Genomic DNA, 25829 nt, shown 5'->3' on the forward strand with positions numbered 1-25829 from the left:
TTAAAACTTGACCATTCCTGCTTTCTTGGTTCTACTGTAATGTGCTTCATTCAAATTTGACCTGCTACTCTCTTCCTGGTGTTCATCCTCTCTCTTCTTCCCTATAGAGTGATATACACATTTAACAAAACTAAAGCAAAAGAAAATATTTCTTCATATTATTTGCTTACAAAACTTTTCCAGCTTGTATAAGACTACAGTATTAAAGGAAATACAGCAACATAAAAATTAGTCTGAAATCTGTCCCATATTTATTACATGTTAAAAATCAAACTAAATTCTACACAGTTACGTAATTTCCCGTCACCTTCGCACTTCAAGCCATATACATTAACAGAAAAGAAAGTTTCATTAGACCTTTATTGCTAATGTGAAGACAGTTTTAAATAGTTCTGCTGCATATTAAAGATCTACTGCAGGGTTTTGGGGTTGTTGGCGTTTTTTTTAGGGGGTGGAGGGTGGGTGTGGGGTATGACACAGACACAACAGCCAACAAGGTTTTGTGTCTGAAGATTGAAAGCTCCACGTATAAAACTGCAGCCCAACAAAATATTTTGATATTTAGACAATTGAAGCACTACTGATTTGGAAATGTAATTTTTCTTACAGTACACAGGTGAATAGCTCATGCCTGATTACAGCTTGAGACAATTTGAAATAGCACAAGTTGAAAATCTTAATGCAGAAAATCAGATCATCAGAATTGCCAATGAAGCATTCACTCGAGCAGACAGGCAGCACCGTAACACAAATACAAACAACAGTACAGATGACTTAATAGGATTACTTCACTCCTATGAATTCTTCCAAACAAGCTCTTTAAGAAAGCCAGAAATAGAATTCAACTTTCATCTTTCCTGGATGTTTTGGCTTATAGCAGTCACACTCTCAAAGCGTGTTCTCACAGAAGCAGCTGTGTATACACAACAAATCACATTTGGACATGTTTCGATCCAAGAGTGGGTAAGGACAAGCAGAGGTGAGCAGCAGGCTGTCCCTCAACACTAACACCAACGGTTGCCATAGCAACGGGAGGAATGACGGGAAGAGGCTGATATTGATCTTTCCATCCCGTGTTATTGCCATTTCTTCAGCTTGGTCCTATACAATGCTACCACAACCAGTGCCATCGCATATATCCAGGTTCCGAAGTTGATGGGAAATAATAGCGATGAAAAGGCAACAGGGAATAATTACTGCTGCCGTTAGTCTCAGCGCACAAAGAACAGGCAGCAGAATTTTCATCTTAATGCGAGCTATGCAAGGGGAAGGGAGGTGTCAGTACATACAAGGCATGTTTCACCATGCCTTCCATCTACATTTCAATTTTTCTGTGCATTCTCTCCTGCAGGGCAGCACCTGCCTGTTCTCAGGATTTGTAACAAGAGAGTCACCAATGCCTAGGTCAGGTATTGCAAAGAGTAGGATATAGCAAAGGATGTTTTGTGCTTAGTTGGAAGCCTGCTACATCATGTCAGCATACTGCAGAATTGCACAGAGCCAAAAGGATAAGAAAGAGAGACTACTCACAAATATTAAAGAGATTTTTCAGGTTAACATTGGCATAGCTGCAGAGTCCCTCAAAATACACTATAGCACAACTAAGTTCTATAAACATGGGATAATACATTACATGAGAATATAGGAGATCTTGGTGAAGACTAATATTGTTTCCAATAATAACGCTTAGCTCAAAATTGCATTTAGTTTGCAAATTATAGGATGGTACTTTGTTCATACTACCATAAGGCTTAAATGGAAAATATATTTTGAAGGTTTCACCTTCACAATTAACACTTCTTCTTAGGATAAGCAAAATGGAAGAAAAAGTCTTTAAAATATTAGACTGAATGAAGAATGCCTTTTAAGACCATTCCCAACTGTATCTATAAACACTGAAGAGTGATCAGAACAGCTAGCAGAAAACAGTCCTAGCTAAGAGCAGAAGGCTGCTTATATCAGAAAGATAAAATATTATTCTTGTAAACAAGTAGGTCACTTCTGGTACATGCACCCTACATTATCGTAGTTTTATATCAGCATAACACCACCTCTGTAATCCACTGTATTTGCATAAAGCTGAAGTAATAAAGCAATAGTATGGGAAACATCCAATATCTCCAGAACTTTTGTAATTCACAAAGTGATTAGCCCCTCGAAAAAAAAACCCCAAATAAACAAAACCAACCAACTAAAAAAACCCACCACCAACAAAAAAACCCTCCCCAAACCCAAATCTAACTAGCACAGCCTTCAGAAAATGCATCATAATTTTCCAAGGCAAATACAAAAGACAAATTTGAAGTGTTTATATTAGTACAGATATTCTTAATAAAATTTTAACATTTATACTTAATAAAAATAGATCCTGAAAAAAAACCTAAACAATACCTACCAATTGTGTACATCAAGATAACAACTCCACCATAATCCAAACAAATTATAGCAGTATGTGATATTTAAGAGCTCTGGGAACCCTGTTAATAACAAGTCTCCCATCATAACTTAAAGAGGCAAATAGCCACGGGTCGGCTGAGGACCATTCAACTGCATATACGCTATCTTCATGTTCTTCATATGTAGCTATTACACTGTCCTGAGCAGGCTCTTTAATCCTACAGTTGAAGAAAAAAAAAAGAAAAAAAAATGGTAAGGATCTGTGAACACACTTGATTTAAAAGGCAACAGTAAGTGTCACTAACATCTAGGTATGCAACCTGCCATTTCAAGTATAAGAATGCTATAGTAGGCTCTAAGGAAATATTTTATATCAGATATCTGCATCTACTTATGTTTTAGATAACACAGCAGAGTCGAGTCAATGTTAAAGACCGCATTTGCAGGGACAAAGTACCTCTTCCTCTCAACTTCAGTGCATTTCCAAGTCTCTTTCAGCTTTCCATGTCTTGCCAGTGTGCAGGAGCACAATAGGCTGAGGGGGAGGGAACAAAGGACCCACAACCCCTACCTTATGATCTGAACTTAGATTTAGGATTGAGGGCCAAACTGGCTAACGGAATATTCCATATCATGCAATGTCATGGCCAGTATACAGAAGCTGGCGAGGAAGTTGGATTTCTCACTCAGACTCTCAGTGTTCTATTGTTCTCTTGCTCTCTTTTTGGGCCTCTTGCTCTTCCGGGATTGCAGTTTCAGGACTTATCTGTTTCGGGATCGCTTGCTGGGATGAGATGGTCGTTGGTCACTAGGTGGTGAGCAATTACAGTGTGCATCACTTGTTTGTATATACTATTATTGGTTTATATATTATGATATATTATCATTATTACTTTTAAATTTATTTTAATTATTAAATTGTTCTTATCTCAACCCACGCATCTCTTTCCCTTTTCCCCTTTAACTCTCTTCCCCATTTCTCTGGGGGTGGGGGAGGGTGAGTGAGCAGCTGTGTGGCATTTAGTTGGCAGCTGGGCTAAACCATGACACTTAGAACCTACACGAAGCATCTCTCTCTCTCTAAAGCAAGTTAAACTACAAGGTATGATCTAAATGCACTTAAACACACGTTTTTATCAACACCTTTTCTCCCACCATGCTCCATACCTTCCTTTCCCCCTTTGTTGTTAACTGAATTCTTAAAATAATACATAATCATAGAGATGTGTAGGTAAGAAGTTGCAGACCTTAACATCACAGTATCTCTTGTGCTGCCATCCTGGACCCATTCTCTCCAGAGTAATGGAAAGGAGATGGAGGCACCACTCTGAACACTTTATCTTCCATTCCTAGAGCTATGCCAACACTGGATTCTCGTCTATTATTGTATACCTCACCTCTCACTGCAACACTCAAGAGTCCTAGTCACCTACATCATGAGAGACGGACAGATGCTTTTTTGCATTGCAAATATATAAGAACAGATTCAGGCTATTCTCTGAAGTCCAAACCACCCAAAAGTCATCGATTGTGCTCTGCTAGCCGAGAACAGCCCTTCTTCCCTCCCCTCACAGAGCCAGTCTCTCCTCTTGGAACACCACCACAGCACATTATTCTGTAGCTACAGGGTAGGTGAGTTTTCAGAGGATGACCTTAGAGCTCCTTCACCCACAGATGATCACCTCTGTCTCACAGGAGTCAGTCAGCCTTTCACAAGCATCCCCCTGCCTCCCAGAAACAGCCTTGTACTACAGCTGCAATCCTCCAAACGGAAAGCAAAGCCGAAGAGCCCTGTGAATGCCACTCAATCATTTAAACAGCTGCTGCTGCTACAGAAACGAAGCGCTGTTATCGGCCGTCTTTGCCCTTCACCGCTGCTCTCGGAAAGCACGCGCCTCTACGATCACAACGCGTATACGGTGTCACGTCTGAATCGCTTGCAGGACATCGCTGCTCCACCTAGCCAGCCTAACCAGCTGGGAGTCCAGCACCACAATTAGAATTCAATCGAAGTTAGTCAAATAAATAAACCAATAGCAGTCTGATACTGCAGAATAGCTTCAGATACTTGTTTTCAGGACCTTTATCATTTACTTAAGCTACGTTCAAGGTCAACTAACAAAAAAAAGGTCATGGCACAAACACAGAGCCCCTGGTTAATTGCAAAGAGCAGGCTTGTTTTACAGTTGTCCTGAATATGTACTTTGATACAAACCATCTAACAGCAGAGAGCTAATAAACGCAAACACACAGACGCTTCACCTCCTGCAATAGGTTTTTCTAATGTCCCGTTAACTGACATGCCTGGTTAAGTGAAAGTTGGTCACGTCCCCAGACAGCAATGCGCTTCACGCGGTGCTCACCCACTTACCCACAACTCCATTATTCTGAAGGTTTCAAATGTCTCTCTGGATAAGCAGGGGAGTAATGCACGGTGCACATGGCTGTCAGGGGACACGACCGACTTTCAGTTAACCAGGAGACTCAGTTAACCAAAGGTTGGATAAACAAGGACAAATAAGCTCCTAGATGAGACTATTTTCTGTACGTTCAGAGTTGTTTCAGTGTTTCATTTAAATAACACAGTTCATCTACATTAATTTACAGAGGCCATAGGGGAATGAGTGCTCAGGAAAAAAGCCTGTAGATGAACTTCTGTTTGGCATTTCCATTTATAACTACAATTTTTAACTGTTTATTATTGTCTATATAATGAAGTTCTTCTTGGCCACGGAAGTATTTTGTGCCTTCTCAGAAAAAGAGAGCATGGTTCTTCAGGCCACATGAGTTTGGTTTTCCTTTGCTTTTTTTTTGTTTGTTTGTTTTAAATAGCATAGATCTACGGTAACATCATGTATAGACTATCTGTGCATAAAAATGACATAGCCTTGAGACAGTTACTGAGAAACGGAGAAAATTCTTATGAAACCGATCACTTGGTGTAAAAGATCTAGATACTATACAAGATAATCAGGATGGAAAAAAAGCATCTCAGAATGACGTGTCTCAGGAACAATAAAGAACATCTAAAAGAAAGAAAATGTCCATGAGCATCCTTTACAAACACTATGAATGACAACAGATTAGTCTTTAAATTATGTAATGGATAATGAGTCCAGAAGGATTCTGCTAGTTCATGTATGTGAAAGATTGTTCAAAATAAGTGAAAAAAACAGAAGGAGCAAGGTTGTTTGTGGTGGGTTTTTTTTCCTTAGAAGAGGAATCTCTTGGAGACAGATCATTTAACCACATGCTATGAGACTCCCAAGAAAACACATTTTGGCTATAGGTGTGCTTTTTTTTGTGATCCAAGCATAGGCTGAGGATACTATTTTCGAATCTATACCAATCTAGGATACTTAAAATTGTCTAGTTTGAGTCTCACAACAAACTATTTACTCACAATGAAATTTTACACAGCTTTTACACATTTTTATTTGTTAAAGGAGAGTCTGAGCTGATTCTAATTCCCCAGATATTAAATATAATTTGGTTTAAGTTACAGACTTAACAGCTATGACACTGACATTTATTTAAGCAAGGTAAGAAAAACCTTTTTTTTTATATATATATATATAGATAGATAGATATATATATAAATAAACAGTCTACTAAAAGAGATGATTCTGGTCACAGCACGTACTAGTGGAACATATACAAAACAACTTGTATTTAAGATGTTTTCGTTGATTTAGATATTTTAATTACCCTTCTGTTTTTATCAGTTGCTAAAATTTTATTTTTCCATAATATAAAGTAGGTGATTTCAGAGCCTAACATGTCATAGCACTGATGAATATTTTTTTATAATATTCTATTCATACTGTAGCAATGATTAAATGAATACTGCTGTACTTTCACGTGCATTATTCTTAGCTCAGAAGCTTTCCATTTCATAGTCACCAACTCCTGATGACAATGCCCAGGTTATTCGCCTTCTTATGTCAGATGCATAACACCGGACACAGAAGAGGAAAGCATTCAAAGTGGACTGGATACTAGGATAGTCAGCAGATCTTTGGCAGGTTTTGGAACAGGGAGGAGAGTTCAGGACCTTAAATTTCTTTTGAGTTAGAGAAGTTCAGAAACAGGAAGAGTACCTGTACAGAGGTGGATATGAAGTAAACTTTCTTCTATGGTACTTTAATACGTATAATTCAAGTTGTTGTCAAAACACAGAGATTTCTGTTTTAACAAAAAGCTGCAGGTTATAGGTGTAAAAGCCTAGTTGCTATGTTATAGTTAGTTTAGTGTACCACAGGTATAGGTACTTGGCCTATTGATCCCTTGATAGAGCAGTCTGACTAGACTGCATTTGATAAGCATACAGGTAATCACTTCTTATGCCTGGCAAGCTTAGTAAGTGATTTTCTTCCTTGTCCTAAATCTCTCTGCCTCTTAAAAAGTTCCTTTAGTTTCTTGTTTTCCTGTACTATTTTAAAGACTTTTTCTAGCCAGACTAAAATACCTTTTTCCTGTCCTTATATATGTTCTTGCATTGAATCAACTGTCAAGGCATCGAACTCTTATGTCACCAAGAACTCATAGAAAGAAAAGTGTAATCTCTACCTACATCCTACATAAATTTAAGACCTGTTCCACACAGCTGAAACTGGACTGCTTTCTCTTTGCAGTCTTATTCACATAGCACAACCCCTATCAGTGTCTCCTGTGAAAGCAGGAGAGCTTTCATTTTACTAGATAACTTTGAGGTTAATTATGTTACAGACTTGAGAGAGAAGCCTGTTAAGCCTTGGATAATTGTTTTCATGTAGAGAGCTGTTACTTCCAATTACTTCTCATGCTAACAACCACTTAAGTTTGCAGTGTTTGCAATTCTGTTTAGTCACCTCAATGTTCAACAAAATATGTTTCTCAGAGTCACCAAAAATCATTAATTCCTTATAACAGTCAAAATTAAATCCTCTTTAATCTAAAAATTATTATGAAATAGATGTGATTTACTAGAGCAGCAACATGTACTGCAGCATCCAAAATGAATCCTGAAAAGCTGTCATTGGGTTCCAAAATAAGCCCTGTGGATGCCCTTTCCCTTTAACTGTAGGAGAAAACTTAGTAAGTGTAAGTTTTGTTTCTGGTAAGCCTAGACAACACACTACTTACTTTTTCACTCTTTTAAGGAAAACAGAATTCAAGGATGTTTATACTGGAACACAATTTTTATAGATAGTAATTGCCCATCCATACTACTGTAATTAAGGATTATCATTTTTTTACTCAAAAAACAGCCTTCTGAAATGCTTCTACAGGAAAATGTCATCTTCAAAAATTACGAAATGCATATTTTCATGTAGCAGGTTTCATAGTTGTCCTAATATGCAATATAAATTAAGGAGGGCATATCTGCTGATGAGAGTTAAAAGAAATAGTAAGGAAAAAACATACATTTTTAAAGCAGAATAGTCTAGGAATTGGAAAGTGCTGCTGCACAAGATTTGGCCCAGCTTCTTACACATTCAATCAAGTAAAGTCCTGAATACTGGCATTCCTCAAACCAGAATCTATTTAAGCTGGTTTAATTAACTGAGTCTCTTGGTTGATTCCACAGCATAATCCTGTGATTTCTAGATTTCTGAGAGACATAAATACCACAAGCAAAATATCATCAAAATTAACACTACTGGCAGCTGTGTGAAAATACTCTGAAAGCCTGTCTTATAATGAATATTTGGCAAAAACTTTTCAAAATACCAACGCTGACAATTCACTCTCCTGAAGTCACAGATATGTATACAAAGGTGTTACGTTAGATCACACGGTTCATACATACTATCTTGAAACCACATGATTTACTATTCAAAAGGCTCCAAATCACATTTCTAACACAAAAAGTAGAAACCATCACCCTCCTTTAGATGAGATTTTGAAGGAAATCTCTTTTAACAGAGAGGCCGGCCACCATTTTCTCTCTGGTCCATCCAGACTGCTGAAGATGTTCCTACACTTAAAATCTCATTAAAAACCTCACTATCTCGATGAGATACTCTATACTGGGAGGACCAATCTTTACATGTCTCATCTTTAAATGCAAAATGGTGAGAAGTGCTTGTGTTAGATCTTGTTCTGCTCGCATGAAAGGACAGTGTGGCTAACGTCTATGGTGAAAAAGATGGAAACATAAGACATCAGAAAAACACTATTTTGTAATGTGAATTTCTGGTACAATCTTCAATAGATAACAAAGATAAGGATAAGCTTACAACATATTGCCAATAAACGTAGCATAAGGGAGAAGGCAGCATATTCACCTTAGTAATCAGTTCTGCCAGTGAAAACAGCAGACATCTTAAGCCTGTGAACCCCAAAGAGAGCTACGGGAGCTGGTAGCTCATTCTGCAAAATTGAAGTTTAAGGATGGCTTCCTTTTCAGGACTATGTATAAGCTCAAAATGCTATTGACCATATAAATCTTTTCATTGTTATGGATAAAGAAAAGGCTTTGCCCTTAAAAAGCAAGTCCTCCATCATCAATTGAGACTCGTGACGAAGTTCTGGCCATAGAAGCCATGAAGAATGAAAACACTGCTGTAGATGCAGCATGTACCTTGCTGTTGGTGCTCCTAAGGTACTGAATGGTCTTGTCATGCTGTGTGTCATCAGCATACCAGAGACCTATAGAGTTTAAAATTCAAATCTATAAGGCAAATAAATTTATTGCAATAACTAAAGAAAAGGAATCCTGATGGGTGAGTAAAGATGGTCATAGTAAATTGCAGGAACCTGGTAATTTTTGTTTATTGTTAGAAATAGCAATGTAGAATTAAAACGACTGTCAAACTAGCTTAATACAACCAAATATAGACTCATTCACTAACTTAAGGATTTTGGATGACCAAAGACAGAAGAAAGGATATAAGACAGTCACCACCTCCCTTCAGAAGAAGAGAGTTCTTGGTGTTCTGCAGAAGTCTAAAGGGAACTGACAGACGCCTTCAGGAGCTTTGGAATTAAGGCAAGTTCAGTGTCACAAGGAGAAAGTCCTTGCAACACCACAGTGCAAAACCATTAAAGAAAGAGAGGCAAAGGAGAAGCCTGCCTTAATGGGTTGCATCCATAGATGTGGAACGATCCCATGTTTAAATGTTTTGTTCAAACTGAGGCATCAAAAAGCACTTCCTATGTTCTTATCTAGCTAGGCACCTCAGCTTTGTTTTGGGGATGAAAGCTAGATGCACCCCAAATAATCACCTCATCTGTTCTATTTTTGTTTTGTGTACTTTTTTCCTACCTCTGGATCGAGGTGCTAGAAACTAACCTAGGAGTACAGCATTTCATCATCCTCCATTTCGCAGCTAATTTTTTTGCCATATTTGAACTGTGCATTGAATTATCCAGACTAGGACTATACACCATAGCTCTCCTCTGGCCACATGCCTATACCTCCTCTCTGTGAAGATCTCAATCCTCTTTCGAGACTACCTACTTTTGACAGAGGCTTTGGGCTTCCCAAACAAAAACACTGAAGCCTTTCCTTATTCAGTGCAAGAAAAACACAGTTCGCATATTTCTCCTAGACACATTTCACAAAGGCAGTGCATGCACAGCTAGCACATTTTGGAACAAACAAAAACACAGTTCGCAAGAAGAGATAAACTCAAGAATAAGGCTGATGGCAGAAGAAAATCCTAAAGGGAAGAATCATAAGACTCCAAAGATGATTCAGAAGGCAGTAAAGGTCCCCGAGCTGCAAACAGTCAGGGGCTAGAACCACACCCAGGGGAAGCATCATCTTCTTTTCCTGCTTTTATAATCTTTCCTCTTGGCTACTATCAGAGACATTATAAAGGCTAGGGAGACCTTTGATATGATACAGGGAGGCTGCTCTTACATTTTTATGACTGATGAGAGAAAACAACAACAATAGCAGTTAAAAAGTAGGGAAGAGACAGCAAACTAGTTGCTCTGATCTGAATCAGCAGTTAAGAGGAGCTGGAGGTCACTCATTTGTGACCAGAGACAGATCATCGTGCAATAGTCCTAGTTATATTGCTTATGCAAGTGTCTTCTGTTCTTCAAGATGTGAGCACATACACTCCCCCAAGATGTCAACACATACACGGACAAACATTCAAAGGAGAAACCTCGAAGAATAATTCCAGAGTAATAATAGAAAACAGCAACTTACGTTTTGTTGTCTATTCATTACTCAGTAAACTTGTATTCTTAAAAAAAAAACCTCCAAATAATAATTTTTCAGTTGCAAAGCTTAAAAAGTAGGCATTTACTAAAGAAAATCTGGCAAGAATACATGAGTGGGTAGACTCATGCATACTTCTACATGGTTGAACAATGCAAGGTTAAACTGACATATTACTTGTTTTTTATCTCCAGTCCAGAAACACAATGAAAATTTAGGAAGTTTACTCCAAAATATATTAAAAATTAACACAAATTTTATAGACTTCAGAAGTCTTAGCTGTGTAGAATAGTATTACAAGTCAACATTTTTAAAATATGGTGATTCTTGCCAAGTAGGAAAAAAAATACTTTGAAGACACAACTGGTACATACTCTTCATTTTTATATTTAATCCAAGGAGTATTTTTACAAGTTATTTTACTCAGAACATGAAACATAGGTAGCCCATGAGGAAAGAGCCTTTTTCTTCTTTCCACTTGATATTTAACCTTTTTTTGAGAGATTTGGTCACTCAGTCCGAAGATGACTGACTGGAGAAACTAGTTCTACAGACACTTGCACTTCCTGGTGTATTTCAAGGCACAATCCAAAAAAGATATTTTCAAGATTTGTGAGCTTTTTAATAGTAAGTCCGATGTTCTCCAAAGCAGGATTAAAATGAGCCCCATGAGAATATAATGCTTTCCTGAAAGTCTAGAACATACTCAAGCAAAAAACAAAATACACACACATCCCACACCCCACCAAACCATACAATAAACCCCTGTGTTTTACAGAAGAGACAGTATCCATGGAATAGTGCAACAGATTCTTCAAAGAGGTCTCCAAGAGGGAAATGGGTACTAAAGCCTAAATACTTGGCGCTAGTGGTTGACTAACAAGAAGTATTCCCAACAGCCGTTATGCCCTGCTTCATTAGCATGCTCAGAGCTAAACAGACATTCATCTGGCAACAATTCAAGGCTGGTGAGCACCTTGCAAACATCCTCCCATCTTACCTCAAAACAAAACAACACTCTCACAGTACCAAGCAAACATTACAAAAGCTAATGTGCTTTCCCAGGTTTCATGGAGAACAGATTTGCAGCTGAAAAGCATATAGTTAAAAAGCAAAGGCAGTATTGATGCTCTTGTAGTCTCCGGGAACAGGCAAAGGGCTCTACATTACTACTATACAAGTCATTCACGATGTGGTTTACATCCATCCCATAGCCAAACGAAAAGATTCATTGCATTTGTTGTAGTGCTTTGCATGTTCTTAGTTTCTAAAATTCCTATTCTAGAAACAATCACTTGTGTTTTAACGAGGCAACCTACACTGTCTACAATCAACTGAAATTCAGAACTCCAGATAACCTACTATACAACATCTTTCAGAACACTATTTACTTGCAACGTTATTTATGTTAATACATTCCCACCATAAACACACAGGAAGCTGTAGTCATTTTCTTACTTCCATTAATTCTATTTATCTTCCATCCAGAACAGATTAAAATGCAATGCCCAGCCGAAGGTAAGGAGCCAAAAGGTACCTCATATTTAAAATGCTGTATTTCAGTTATGTTCTAAAAATTAAGTATGTACTGTTGATGTGAGTAACTTTTAGGTACTTAATTTGACACCTTGATTTTCCAGGCACTTACATCACCTATTGCTTCTAGAGACATTTTCTACATTTAAAGTTAATCATTTCTGTATATGGGATAGCTTCCTTATTTAATATTTTAAAAATGGTTTCCAAGTCCTTTATGTCAAGCCAAAATGTAAAAACTATTTGGGGTAAAACTATGCCTTTATTAATAAAATAAAGGTGCAAGAGCAGCCTTTAAAATACAACTAGAGAAGTAACCTAAATTTTATTTAGAATTTTAACTAAAACATCTAGCAAACGCAGCTGAGTAACTGAGGGATGTTTTTTGAAGTTGCCTTGTTCCATATTCCACCTGACTATTCTTCATCAGTGGTGGTAAATGGGGCTAAATCCGGCTGGAGGCCGGTCACCAGTGGGGTTCCCCAGGGCTCAGTGCTGGGTCCAGTTCTGTTTAACATCTTTATCAATGACCTGGATGAGGGGATAGAATGTACCCTCAGTAAATTTGCGGACGACACCAAGCTGGGAGGCTGTGTCGATCTGCTCGAGGGTAGGGAGGCCCTTCAGAGGGATCTGAACAGACTGGATCGTTGGGCTGAGGCCAATGGCATGAGCTTTAATAAGGCCAAGTGCAGAGTCCTTCACTTGGGGTATAAAAACCCCAAGCATCGCTATAGGCTCGGGGAGGAGTGGCTGGAGAGCTGCCTGGCGGAAAAGGACCTGGGGGTGTTGGTTGACTACCAGCTTGATATGAGCCAGCAGTGTGCCCAGGTGGCCAAAAAGGCCAATGGGATACTGGCATGTATCAAGAATAGTGTGACCAGCAGGAGCAGGGAAGTGATCCTGCCCCTGTACTCGGCACTGGTGAGGCCGCACCTGGAATATTGTGTCCAGTTTTGGGCCCCTCGCTTTAAGAGAGATATTGAGCTCCTGGAGCGAGTCCAAAGAAGGGCAACTAAACTGGTCAAGGGGCTGGAAAATAAAACTTATGAGGAGCGGCTGAGGGAGTTGGGGCTGTTTAGCCTGGAGAAGAGGAGGCTGAGGGGAGACCTGATTACGGCCTATAAATACTTGAGAAAAGATGGTGGGGAGGTAGGGGAAGGGCTCTTTACATTAGTGATGGGAGATAGAACAAGAGGAAATGGGCATAAGCTTAGTCAGGGGAGATTCAGGTTGGATGTTAGGAAGTATTTCTTCTCTGAAGGGTTGTCAGCCATTGGAATAAGCTGCCCAGGGAAGTGGTTGAGTCCCCATCCCTGGATGTGTTTAAGAATAGGGTGGATGAGCTACTTGAGGATATGGTTTAATGGGGATTAGGGATGGTTGGACTCGATGATCTCTAAGGTCTTTTCCAACCTAGAAATCTATGAAATCTATGAAATCTAAAAAGATAGTTCAGGACGTAATCTGCCTATTTCATCGCAGACAGCTTTGCATATTAAAATAAAATAACAAACGTAACAAAACAACTGCTTAGTATAGATATGTAGAACATGGATATTCACAGTTGTAAAGAACAGAAAAATATAGACTAAAGCCTGTCATCTCAAAACATCTTACATGAGTTTCAGTATCATTATCTTCATTTTTAAAGGAAGAGTTTGCTGAAGATCACCTTGTGAAGTAGTCACAAAATTAGAAAGCCTCAGCCCACACCAAATCTACAAAAGTGCTTATATACACTTGTACATTCATAAAGAAGTACAGAGAGGAAAATAAGCATAATATATTGTACAATGAAAATATTGAAGGCAGACAAAAACAGAGGATGAAAAATTATTTCAGCATTTCAGTCAACTCTCTACTAAGAAATCCATCCCAAAATTCACATGCAAAGTATGTGATTCTTCACACACCCAAGTGGAATGGTGTTTACAAATGTTTGCAATAACATGCATTATTCTCTACTAAGAGAGTCGAAACCATACTTCTGTTTCACTTAAAGTAGGTCTAATGAGTTACTAGTTTCCAGAGCAGCCATCAACATTAAGCACTAAATTTACAGAAATTAATGTATTTATACTTCCTTTCTTCCACTTGTACAGAAGCTCATCATTACACTGGTAACATCTCCTAAAGGTCAGAACACATACACAGAAAATGCAAAAAGCAGATTTTCAATTTTCATTTAACCCAGATTATTGTATGTGCTTGACTTGATCCAGAGCTCCCTTAAAATGAATCTTTTCAATGATCCAGTGGACTTCAGGACTGGTTCTTAGCATCACCATCCCCTTTCCACCAGTGAACATACAGTGACTGTGCCAAGCAGATTTAAAGAGTGTATTCCACCCAAGGCTCTAAGCAGAGAAGAATGAAGTAGGAATTAGAACTACTTACCTGAAAGGCATGTATACAAAAATCCTAATCATCAAAAAAATAGCATGTTAACCATTACAATGAAAAGATAAACTATAAGCATCTGCATAAAACTCAGGAAACTTCATACTTCTCTTCTTGGTGCTGGTCCTCTTGGTCACTTAGTTCATCATCATCTACCATATGTCCAAACGGTTCAGAAGAAATTGATACCATATTAGACAGGATAACTCTGCTATCACTGCTTCCTGTAAGGATCAGCTGATCATGAGAATGATTGTATCTGACATTCCAGACCCTAAAAAACGAAATTAGAAAGAACAAGAGGTTATTCTTGGCAAGTAGTGCATCAATGTTCAATGATTTTTTATTTTTTTTTTTTAAAACAGCACTAAAAATTGATCTTTGACTTATATGCTGTAAGTACGCATAGAAGTGACATGCCTCATTCCAAAGACTGTTTTTGCTACCTTCATTTGGCTTTAAGCTTCCATGTCATCTGTTTTTTATGAGGTGTCTTTAAAATTCAACAAATAAGTTTTGAAAAAAAAATTCCAAAGAACAAAACAAACCATTCAGTGGTGTCATTCCTTGAGGGTACATGCCAATTCATTGTTCGGTAAGTAAGATAAATATTTAACTTCTAAATATAAAAATTTCATCAAAGCAAAATACGGATTAGAAATAACCTGTTACACAAAAATCTCACAACATTCTTACAGTTAAGTTTAAAATAGACTCCAAAACAAAAGTAGGATTATATTTCTATTTTTACATTTTACATATCAAGTTAATACCAAATATCTTATGGTTCTTGTTTTATTCTTTTTCTTTTAATCTTCTGGAAAAAAGTGTAAAAGCTTTTTCTGTTAATTCACATCTTCATTCCCCTCAAAGTAGCTTCAGGGTCCAGATTTATTTTGCAAGAATTACTCCAACTCAAATTTTATAAAACATGAACCACTCATCTGTTCTTAACCACTGAAGTCTGCAAACGTCAGACAAGATTCTCTGCTTGCTCCAGCCACAGGCCAGAGCTGTAGATACAGCCTCTAAATATTATCTCATAGAATAAAATGACTCACTTGTATATTCTGGCTTAAGGGCTGTGAAAAGCATGAAAAAAGTAGGGCTGAATTATCGAGCAATTCCACCATTCAACAACAGAGGACAGATGGCAGCTGCTGTAACCAAAACAGCTTAAGGGCTTTTCTGCAAAATGAAGGTGTAGCAAATTGGGCTCAATTTGGGACAGCACACCTGTGTACCAGCTTTCCCCCACAAGCCAGCTTCTGTGTCCTGCTTCTCAAAGATGTACCCTATCTCCCAACAATGTTAATGACAGTTTCTTGCCAATTAGACCAACATTGCCTAAACTCTTAATTCACAACCATACAAGGAACATTCACACGTTGAAAGCTTTCCTCCGTGCAGAAAAACGATTATTCACAATAGCACAAACGTGGTTTGCATTGTTCCTAAACAGTAAAATAATTAGCTGAATAAATTATATAAGCCATCCACCCACAAAAGAGCATGAAGATAATTTGTTCTACCAGTGGGAATGCTCCTCCAGTGTCTTCACTGGTTCAGTGACATTTCTTGTGTCCCAGAATTTCACCTTGCAGTCATCTCCACAGCTAGCCAGGTAGTACTGTTTATTGGGATTAAAGTCTAGGTCTCGTACCAGTTGTCCATGTGCGTTTTCTATGCAATATATCTGTCTGTAAAACACATTAAAAAAATTAAATGGTCTATAAAAAGCTAACTGCACTCCACTGACAGGAATCTGTTTCCCTGGAAACTTGCATAATCCCCTTAACATCCGCAGACTTAGAGTTCCCATTGCTAGCGCATAGTTTAGGGAAATCCCAGCTGTTAACAACAGAGACTTCTATAGATTTCTCAGCTTGCTCTGAAGCTTTGCTCTTTCCCCGTTTTCATTAGGATCATCTGGAACTAAAAGGAAACAGTAATTCCAGATGATTCTAGCACAGTGCTCTAACAACTGTTATGAAATGTTTGCTACTAAACCACAATATTTTCAGATTAGAGCTCCTCTTCTCCACCCTAAGTAGTTATACCAATTCTGCATTTATGACATCTAGTTCTCCCTATATGAAAAGCTGACATGCAAGGGAGGCCACAGATATGAACCACAGCTTTTTATTATTGTTCAGTTTTGAACTTACCTTGTTTGAGCTCTGGCACTTATCATCAGTTTACCTGTGGCCCTTAAACTACTCAGCCATGCGCATATTCACCCATCCGGACCACTTCAGAAAACAACTGTAGTACTACTAGCAATCTAGCATCCTTACTGAAAACATCATGTTCCATCGGTTTGTCTCCTTACTTTGCCTCTTAGACTTGGGATTTTTGTTTGTTTTTGCTATTGCATTACCAGTTTTATGGAAAGACTGTATCTGTTCCCATGTCCATTCTCAAAGCCACCCTCTACAAAGTTCTGCTTAGATTTGAGTTTCCTACAATTTTCACTAGAACTTGTCAACGCTTTGTGAGCTTTTTTCTTTTTTAAATGAAAAATGTTTCTCCTCAGAAAACACAGGCTGACCAAAACTTGGTATTTCCTGTGCTGCATATATGTGTTCCTGTCAAGACCAGATAGAGAAGTCTCTTGCTGTTAATACCTAACTACTAATATAAAGCAAAGTAGCTCCATAAGGAAAGGTTCAAAGTATACCAGGTGAATACTAAGCCCTATCCTGACAGTCACTTGGATGTCTAAGGATATTACTTAGATATCCAACGTCAACACTCTTCTCACACTTTGAGAGATTAAGGATATCACTTAAGTATGCCTTTCTACCAGGTATTCTGGGATCCAAATTCAATGTTTCCTCTTAGTTTCTTGAAACAACTTTATGGGAAAATTTTTAAATCTCAAGCATGCTTCCAGCAATAAAACACTTCTCCTTTATTGCACCTTTCACTTCTTTCTTGCAATTTTTGCCTTGCTCATAGAGATGCGTGTAAGGGCTTAAAAAGAAATACCACACTGTCCACTGTATATTCAGTAGTGCTTACTATTAAAGCCTTTATTCCAGCTTAACTATTACTGTGACCACTTGATGCCTTTCCTTCCCAAATACGAATATTCTTTTCTTTCACTCTATCATTCTACCTACAGTAATATTACCCACATTGAATTTCCCACTTACATCATAGATTGACACCAGACCACATGAACATATTCTCCAGCTACTGACTTCACCTTCTCATACTCTTTTTCTTCCATATTTTTTAGAATTCATTCTTGAAGTTTGAGTCTTCCTGAAACGATTATCTCTCTAAATCCACTTCAGCCTAGTGTCTGTCTCCTCTGATTCACAAGCTCTTCTCTGATTAAGACTGGTTCCTAGTCTAGTCTAGGGATCTTCCCACCAACCTCCTACCCCCCTCCCCCTTCTTTGTTTGCTGTGTCCAAAATCATTCACCTCCTTTATCTTACAGCTATCATAATCGTGCTTTGCAGAAGTAGCTTTTCTAGCAACTTCTTTAGTATCTCTCCTCTCTTCTTCTTTGTCGGTACCGCAGTTTTCTGTCCTTGATTTTTCTTCTCCCCTCAATTTTTGCTTCTTATACTGCCACAGTTTATACTGCCCTGACTTTAAACTCCTACTTCTAGTCTAACTAGTCATTATCAAATATTCGCATCATTCTAGACATATCACAGTGCAATTGCAGATGAGACTTATTCTTGCACATATTTTTCAAGTACATTGCAAACAGCTCTTTGGCATAGCCTAGTACTCATAAATTAGAAACACAGAACGGTTTGGGTTGGGAGGGACCTCAAAGATCATCTAGTTCCAACCCCACTGCCATGGGCAGGGAAACCCTCCACTACACCAGGTTGCCCAAAGCCTCAGCCAACCTGGCCTTGAACACTTCCAGGAACGGGGCATCCACAACTTCTCTGGGCAACCTGTTCCAGTGCCTCACCACCCTCAATGTAAAAAATTTCTTCCTTATATCTAATCGAAATCTACCTCTTTCAGTTTAAATCCATTGCCCCTTGTCTTATCACTACATGCCCTTGTAAAAAGCCCCTCTCCAGCTTTCCTGTAGGCCCCCTTTAAGTACTGGAAAGCTGCTATAAGATCACCCTGGAGCCTTCTCTTCTCCAGGCTGAACAGCCCCAACTCTCTCAGCCTGTCTTCATAGCAGAGGTGCTCCAGCCCTCGGATCATCTTCGTGGCCTTCTTCTGGACTCGCTCCAGCAGCTCCATGTCCTTCTTGTGTTGGGGACTCCAGAGCTGAGCACAGTATTCCAGGTGGGGTCTCACGAGAGCAGAGTAGAGGGGCAGAATCACCTCCCTCGACCTGCTGGCCACACTTCTTTGGATGAAGCCCAACTAGTTCATGGACTGGGCTTCACTTTAAGTAATTAGCATTGTGGGATTTGCTTTTGTCAACCAAGTTACTCTTTCATTGAAGATCTTGTTAATATCTGGACTATCTATCTTTCATAAAAGTTAGTCAGGATACCCATTTAATGCAAGATAGAGATGTTTCTAATAAGACAGTATGAAGCAGACTTCACAATATTTAACATTTTCTATTTAGAAACACAGGCTATAATCTTAAGGTCTTCATACTATATGTTAAAAATAGGATGATTACAAAAACGCAACTTAAAAAATGCCTTTTCTCCTTTGACCTTTCTTTCCTGTCTTGCATGCTCCATTTAAACAAGTCTTAATAAATGAAAGTATATATATGTATCTGAAGTTAGATTTTTTATATATCCTTTTACAGGGCAAAGAATAGGGCTTTCAAACCTGATGACAAGCATACAGGAAGTGACTTTTAATTATTATGTTTGTATTTTTAGCTTTTGTTTATTAAATTAAATAAACCTTTTTGGTAAAAACACACAAGGTTGGCAAACATGGGGATTTATTGCTACACCCCTGAGCTGGCAGGAACCATAGAACTAAATTTAAAGTCATCCTCCTTTAAGGCAACAAAAGTTATTACAAGACATCAGTCTTCTCGGTTTAGTGATAAATTACTATGTGCTAAGGGGATAAAGCGTATCTTAAAAAAGCTTGCACAGGCTTTAGTAGTCATGGCAACAGATGCGCACAACATTACTCCTCTGCTTATCAAAATCACAACTGAGCAGGGGGAAAACACCTTATTAGGTATATTCAAAGCCTTAATTGATTTGGAAATTATTTTGATAGATTTAGTAGTTTCATATAACTGGCATGCTACAAACTTTAATATAGTATATTATACTATTTGTTAAAATCAGAAAAGTGAAGAGTGAACTTAGCCTGTGAATTACCTTCAGAGATTAAAGCTACCTTTAAATAGTATGCTATGAAGATAGTTCATGGCATAGTAAGGACTGATGTTAAATCATTTTCAGGTTGAATTACAGAACAGCTTCATTCAGGTAATGCCTATGTATTGAACAAACGATCTCGAGACTAGCACATAGTTCAGGAAAACTCAATATATAAGTTAGAATTGAAACTGAGGGGAAAAAACAGGGAAAACCCTTGGATACATCAGAAATGCAAGCCCAATCATTCCTTTTATAATTGATAGCTTTGCCACATTTCTAATCTTTAAACGAAAAAAAATAAATTACATTAGGAGCAATGAAAAATCCATCTCCAAAGAAGATTGTCTTTTTTAGAGAACAGGATAGAAATTTCTCATTACCTCATGCTTCGTGTATCCCATCCTCGAACACTGGTATCATTGGCTGTTGCAATCTGTGTACAACTGTGGTGTGGACTCCATCTTCCAGAAGTAAATTTTAATTGTCCTTTCCCTTCCAAGGCTGCAGAACTAGAGAGCTAAAATAATGAAATATAGCTGGCAATGTTTCTAAATGTAAAGCTAAAATGAAATTAGTTCCACTGAAGACAAAAAAATGCACAATAGCATATTATTGTTCCAAGTGTAACAGACTACCAAAATCCTAGGATAAAAAAATGGAAAAAAAATTAAAAGCTAGAGCTGATTTTGTATCTCACAAAGCATTTTTTAGATGACTTTTGCAGTTCAATGTATTCAGAAATATTAGAAGTACTGTACTACTTTATAAAATACAATAGTTTCAGATCATTTGTTGAAACCGTAGATAGACAATATGCGTACATTGCACAAATTTGTAGCTGCCTCAAACGGACAAAGAAACATATCCATTCAGTTTCATGAACAGTCTTACAAGACTGTTGTTTCTCCATGTCAAAAAGCCAAATTTTATCTGCAGGAACAGAATTATAGTGTCAAAAACTCTTTGATAAACATAGAGCAGCTTTTAAAAACCAAAAAAATCAAGGCCCAGGTGCCCATGTAATTACATAAATGCCTATTAAAATAATAGCAGGTTCTAGATCACTAATCTACAATCTGTGAGAATTAAAGGTTTTGGTTCCAAAACCAGGCTTGCATGTCATTGAGCAGACAGCTCTGCATCTCCGTAGTTAATGAGAAGAAGGGACAAAGTAGTCAACTCTCTCTTTGAAGTTGTACAGAAAGTTGTCCTCCAATTCCACGTGAATATGGAGAAAAAAAATGAAGCTGCAGACACTATAAATTACTTTTACTTCTAATCACTTACTGAAACTGATTGTTTACTATGTAGGGAGGGAGTGAAAATGCCAAAATACTTGCATTGTAATCAGATATAAAATTTATACAAATTTCAAGCAGCTAGGCAGACAGCAGACTTATTTGGTCATCTTGCACATGATGTTCATATTCAAAATATTTCATTAAGAGGGATTTCATAAAAGCAGATTACTGCGCTGGATCTCATTGGATCACTTTTCTCCTTAAGTCCTAACACATCATAAAATGTTCGATTAAACAGAAGATTTCTTAGCAGAAATATTACACTTTGATGAAAAAGTCTAAAACATACACACTACTTATATAGTAAGACATCAACAGAAAAATATGCTGTGAATACAAGACTACTTAAACCTATTTGTATAAGATATCAACAACCATTTCTGTATTTTGCTACCTTTTTTTACTATTACAGTTCTACCATGAATATAATATTTATCTAGCATTCAGATTAACAACCTGGAATTTACAACTCTTCCATCACTGAAGTCTAGGCTACCTAAGATGTGCTGTCTTCCAAAAATTTTTGAGATTTTTTGAGAAACAACATTGCTAGTATCATTCTTCCTCAAGTACAAATACTGTCTGAAAGCCTTTCTACAACTTGCAGATTATTAAGAAAAATACTACACTGGACGCAGGATAATAAAATAAACTGCAGTGCTTATTTTTTGACACATTACTAGATTCCAGGCACATGAGAACATGCAGAGTTCGAGTGGGTCATTTCGAAAAATTAAACTAAGTTTCTTCAGTAAGCAGTCTTGGCCAAACAAAGCTCAGATTGCAGGAAGAGGAGAGAAGCAAATGTTAACACTAACACTAAGGAGTACCAACAAAAAGAGTCTCTCTTATTGGGTATTTCCAAAATCTGTTCTTGAGACAGAAAGCATCACATATCCAAAACATGAATCAGGGTAGGTGGTCTTTGTCAGCAGTAGATAACACTTTCTCCAGCATTCCAGCCATTAATCTTTTTTTCAAGTCTTTATCTCAACTTTTATCATTTCAGCTGTTATTAAAAAAAAAAAAAAAATCAAGATTTTTTTCTTTTCAGCCAAAAGTTTAGAGGTGAGGCCAGCATGCATATCCTGCACTATTTCTTAATAACACATATGAAAAAACCACATACACTTAATTGGTCAAGCTATCCTTCCCTTCTCAAGCAATCCTTAGGTATTTGCAGAAATTAAATGACATCTTTCCTCATATGGATGTCCAACTACTGCCAAGTTCCCAATCAACTCATGGTAGACTTCTGTTAATAAAATGATATCCCAGAAGTTACTGAATAAGGTTTTGTTCAATGTTCTTTTTCATGTCTTCTATGAGCCAGAAGGGAACTGCACGGATTCAAAGGGCAGCTAAGAGGTAAGGGAGATAAATGTTCATATAGAAGAAGGAATCATGATGTAACAGAAGGAAGTCTGCAAGTCTCCTTCCTGGAAATCCCAGAAATGAAATTCGAGAAAACAAAGCTGGTAGTCTGGAATCACGAACGCAGGTTCAAAAAAAACCAAACCCTAGCTTTGAAATCTAAGTATACAGAAAGGTAGATAAGCTTTCTTTTTATCTTAACGCTCTTCATTCGACTTCTTTAAAGACAGAAGAGTTAACTGCAGAAGGAAAGGAAAACATGACAAAGGCCTATTTTAGGCCTCACAGAAGGATTTGGATTTCTGTTGCTCAGAAGACGAAGACAGCTCTGAGGGCCTCACTAGATGCTGGTAATATTTTATATATAATGGTAATATTTTATAAAAAAACACAAAATGTGACTTACAGAAAGAAAAAAATAGAGGAGGTAAGATCCGATGTCTACTTTTAGACAAAAGAATTAGCAATTGTTCTTGTATTGTGCAAGGATCACACATTGACTTTAGAAAAAAGTCTGGACAAAATGAAATCTTGAACAATGTAAAATGGTTACCAGAATATGGATGGGTTTAACACTGCTCATAAGTGCTTAAGTGGATCAGTGCCTAAAGCTGGTGACGTAAGAACAACAGGGCAGTATGATACTATACCACAATTACACGAGGGCAATGATTTGAAATGAAAATAAAGGGTTCTGAAAAAAATTAAGGAATGCAATATGAGTGGAATAGAACTGTTGTCATCTTCAATGAAGGAAGAGGTTTTACTAAAGCAAAGTATCTGAATATGGAAAAGTCTACCCTACTTTGAAGGACCAATTTCTGTGTATTCAAATGAAAACATCAATTACTCCAACTTATTTTTATCAAAACATCAAGTAAGGACTGAGGTGCCTCTTTCTGCTTCAAACTTTGAATTCCTTAATAAGGACTGATTTGGAAAGAGGAAAGGATAGGTAGTATCCTTAAAAAAAAACCCAAATCAACTTATATTAACCTCTAGAGGACACAGAAATTATCTAGAAAAATCACAAGCAGCACAAAGACAGTGAAGAAATTTTTCATGCGCTCTTCCGGAACAAGAGCTATAGGACATCAAAAGAAGCCTGTTGAAGTCCGATTCAGCAGTAAACAAAAGAAAGTGGTTCTCCACCCAATGGACTCCTTGACAAAAGACACTTGAACGCATAAAGCTTACTTACGTCAAATAAAAGAATAGGAAAGTACTTGGAAGAAAGATCTACAGTAAGTACACAAACCCAACCAGGCTCACAAAAATCCTTGAACTGAGAAGAGCAGAACTCTCTCTGAGCGTTAAGGGCAAAGCACTCGTTACGTTTGCTCCACTGAACTTTTCCTTGGAGCCTCCTATGGCCAATGTTTCAAGCAGAATACTTCTGCTGTACAGACTCAGGTATGGACCAGTGTAACTACTCTTAAAACTGGGCAGCATGAAGCAGATGGATGGTAGGATTTATCAACTTTGATTTATCAACTTTCCTTCTAGGAAAAGGCTTAACAACTGTAGCAAGCTACTAAATATTTATCAATACATTGATACACCGTCTTTTCTTTAAGGAAATTACTTTGTTCTCCTTTCTTGACAAAGGTGGCCTTTACAATTCGAAGTATGTAAAAACGTATCAAGTGTTTGTGAGTTTTTTATAAACACTTAGAAATTATTTGAAAGATAAAAAACCAGAAATCTTTTACTTGATAAATGAGAAAAATGCCTTTTGACTTCTGAATGGCTTCTTTTTTTAAATAAATGTTTATTTAATAACTTTAGTTTTCTTACCCATACAGCAGCAGCTGTGTTTTAAGCAGAATAAATAACAAAAACAAACAAAAAAAAAAACAGAAAAAAGTGAACACTAAGGAACTATTACATCTCACTCAAGCGGTTGTAAGACTAAAAATCTGATGGATGTTCAAGTGCATTCTAGACAAGACCACTAAAGAAGTCATTATTCCAGTTATGAAATATTCATAGGATTACGCTTATTCAATCTCGACTGCCTCCTCAGTGAAGATGGGGTAGTGAAGACATCTTAAACAAGTTCATAAATATTTAGAATTTCTAAAAAGTATCAACTGAAAGAAGTTAACTCATGGTAGTGATTAAAAAACACAGAGATATATTATACATTTTTTTGCTTTTTACCCATACCCTCATCAACTGGACACGGGCCACAATTCTGTGCATACTGGACATTGTGTGGAGATCTCAAGACAGCCTCAAGGAGATGTCCTTGTAATAACCACAGTAACAAAGCCACTGAAAGGCTATTTTGGAGATCCGCAGTAGGAGGAGATGTGTGTTGTTCTGGTTTGTTATTGACAGAAATAGAAATATTGATGAGGATTTTAAAATCATTGAGTTCAATCCCTCCTGCTGCAGACAACCACATCACGTAGTCCTTTCATAACTGTTCTCTTCTCCTGAACCATCTTACTATTACTTGCCTTTTCAAACAGCCTCACCATACCAGCAGCTCAGAGTCATTCTCAGAATAGCTAAGTAACGGAATCTACATATTTTTAAGTGCTGTGTTTCTACCTCACGGTGAGAAAATATTTTTACTCCTTAAACAGAAGCTTTCTGCTTTATACTACAAAAATTAAACAAGAGCAGCTAGTTTGTCCTCTGAAATATGTTGTTAACTCCTTTATACTGATGATGCATTCCAAGTTTCTGCCAACAGCAATTTTCATTATTTCACCCTTACTCCTATGCTACTGTTAAGGAGACCATTAAACAAAATTGATCTCAACACCAGCTCTTTCAGAACTGGTCTTCTGTCCTCTTTCTGATCCAGTAATTTCTCTTTCCCTTTTTTTCATTTTTTTGCCCTCCTTTAATTAATCTATGTTTACTCTAGTTGCAGTAACTATGGAGCACTCTAAAAGTTCTCCACTAAAGTCCACAGTGTATTTCCTGCTTTGAGGAACAGCAGGCATCTTGTCAAGAAAGCATCTCATGCTTATTGCTAACATCCTCCTATATTTGGATACATTACTTCTATTCAGATAGACTGTGAAATCTCCCCCACAAGATCTTCCTTCTCTACCTGGAACGCCACTGCCAAACGTTTCTATTGTTCTGAATTAACACCATCTATACATTAGATGCTTTTAAAGAATCCAGAAGGGACAAGAAATCTAAAAAGAATCTTATTAATAATTTGGATAAAAATTATCAAAATCACACCTCACCTTTGTGAAAACAAAATATAGGTATTTTTCTCTTCGCCTTCTAACATCTTCCTTTCACTCTGTTGCACTCATTTGCCATTCCAAACATACTGTGTTTACCCAAGGAAGAGTTCTAGTGATTTGGTGACATCTGACCTAAAGGCTGTATA

General features: G+C 37.5%; 1 protein-coding gene across 3 annotated transcripts in view; it reads right to left on the reverse strand.

Annotated features, from left to right (window-relative positions):
* Positions 1 to 230: 230 nt before the first annotated feature.
* The window catches only part of EIPR1 (EARP complex and GARP complex interacting protein 1), a 94674-nt gene continuing 69075 nt past the window's right edge, over positions 231 to 25829 (reverse strand). For 2 of the 3 annotated variants that reach the window (XM_086631379.1, XM_086631381.1), the window contains 4 exons: positions 20171 to 20307; positions 16027 to 16194; positions 14601 to 14768; positions 231 to 2615 (listed from right to left, as the gene is read on the reverse strand). In XM_086631379.1, the coding sequence (XP_086487505.1) occupies positions 2441 to 2615; positions 14601 to 14768; positions 16027 to 16194; positions 20171 to 20307 (648 nt within the window). In that variant the 3' untranslated portion in view covers positions 231 to 2440. Of the gene's footprint in view, positions 2616 to 14491; positions 14516 to 14600; positions 14769 to 16026; positions 16195 to 20170; positions 20308 to 25829 lie in introns of all 3 variants that reach the window. The other variant, XM_086631380.1, reaches the window with a different exon arrangement.

The sequence above is a fragment of the Tauraco erythrolophus genome, chromosome 2 (assembly GCF_009769465.1).
Source record: "Tauraco erythrolophus isolate bTauEry1 chromosome 2, bTauEry1.pri, whole genome shotgun sequence".
Classification (NCBI taxonomy): Eukaryota; Metazoa; Chordata; class Aves; order Musophagiformes; family Musophagidae; genus Tauraco; species Tauraco erythrolophus.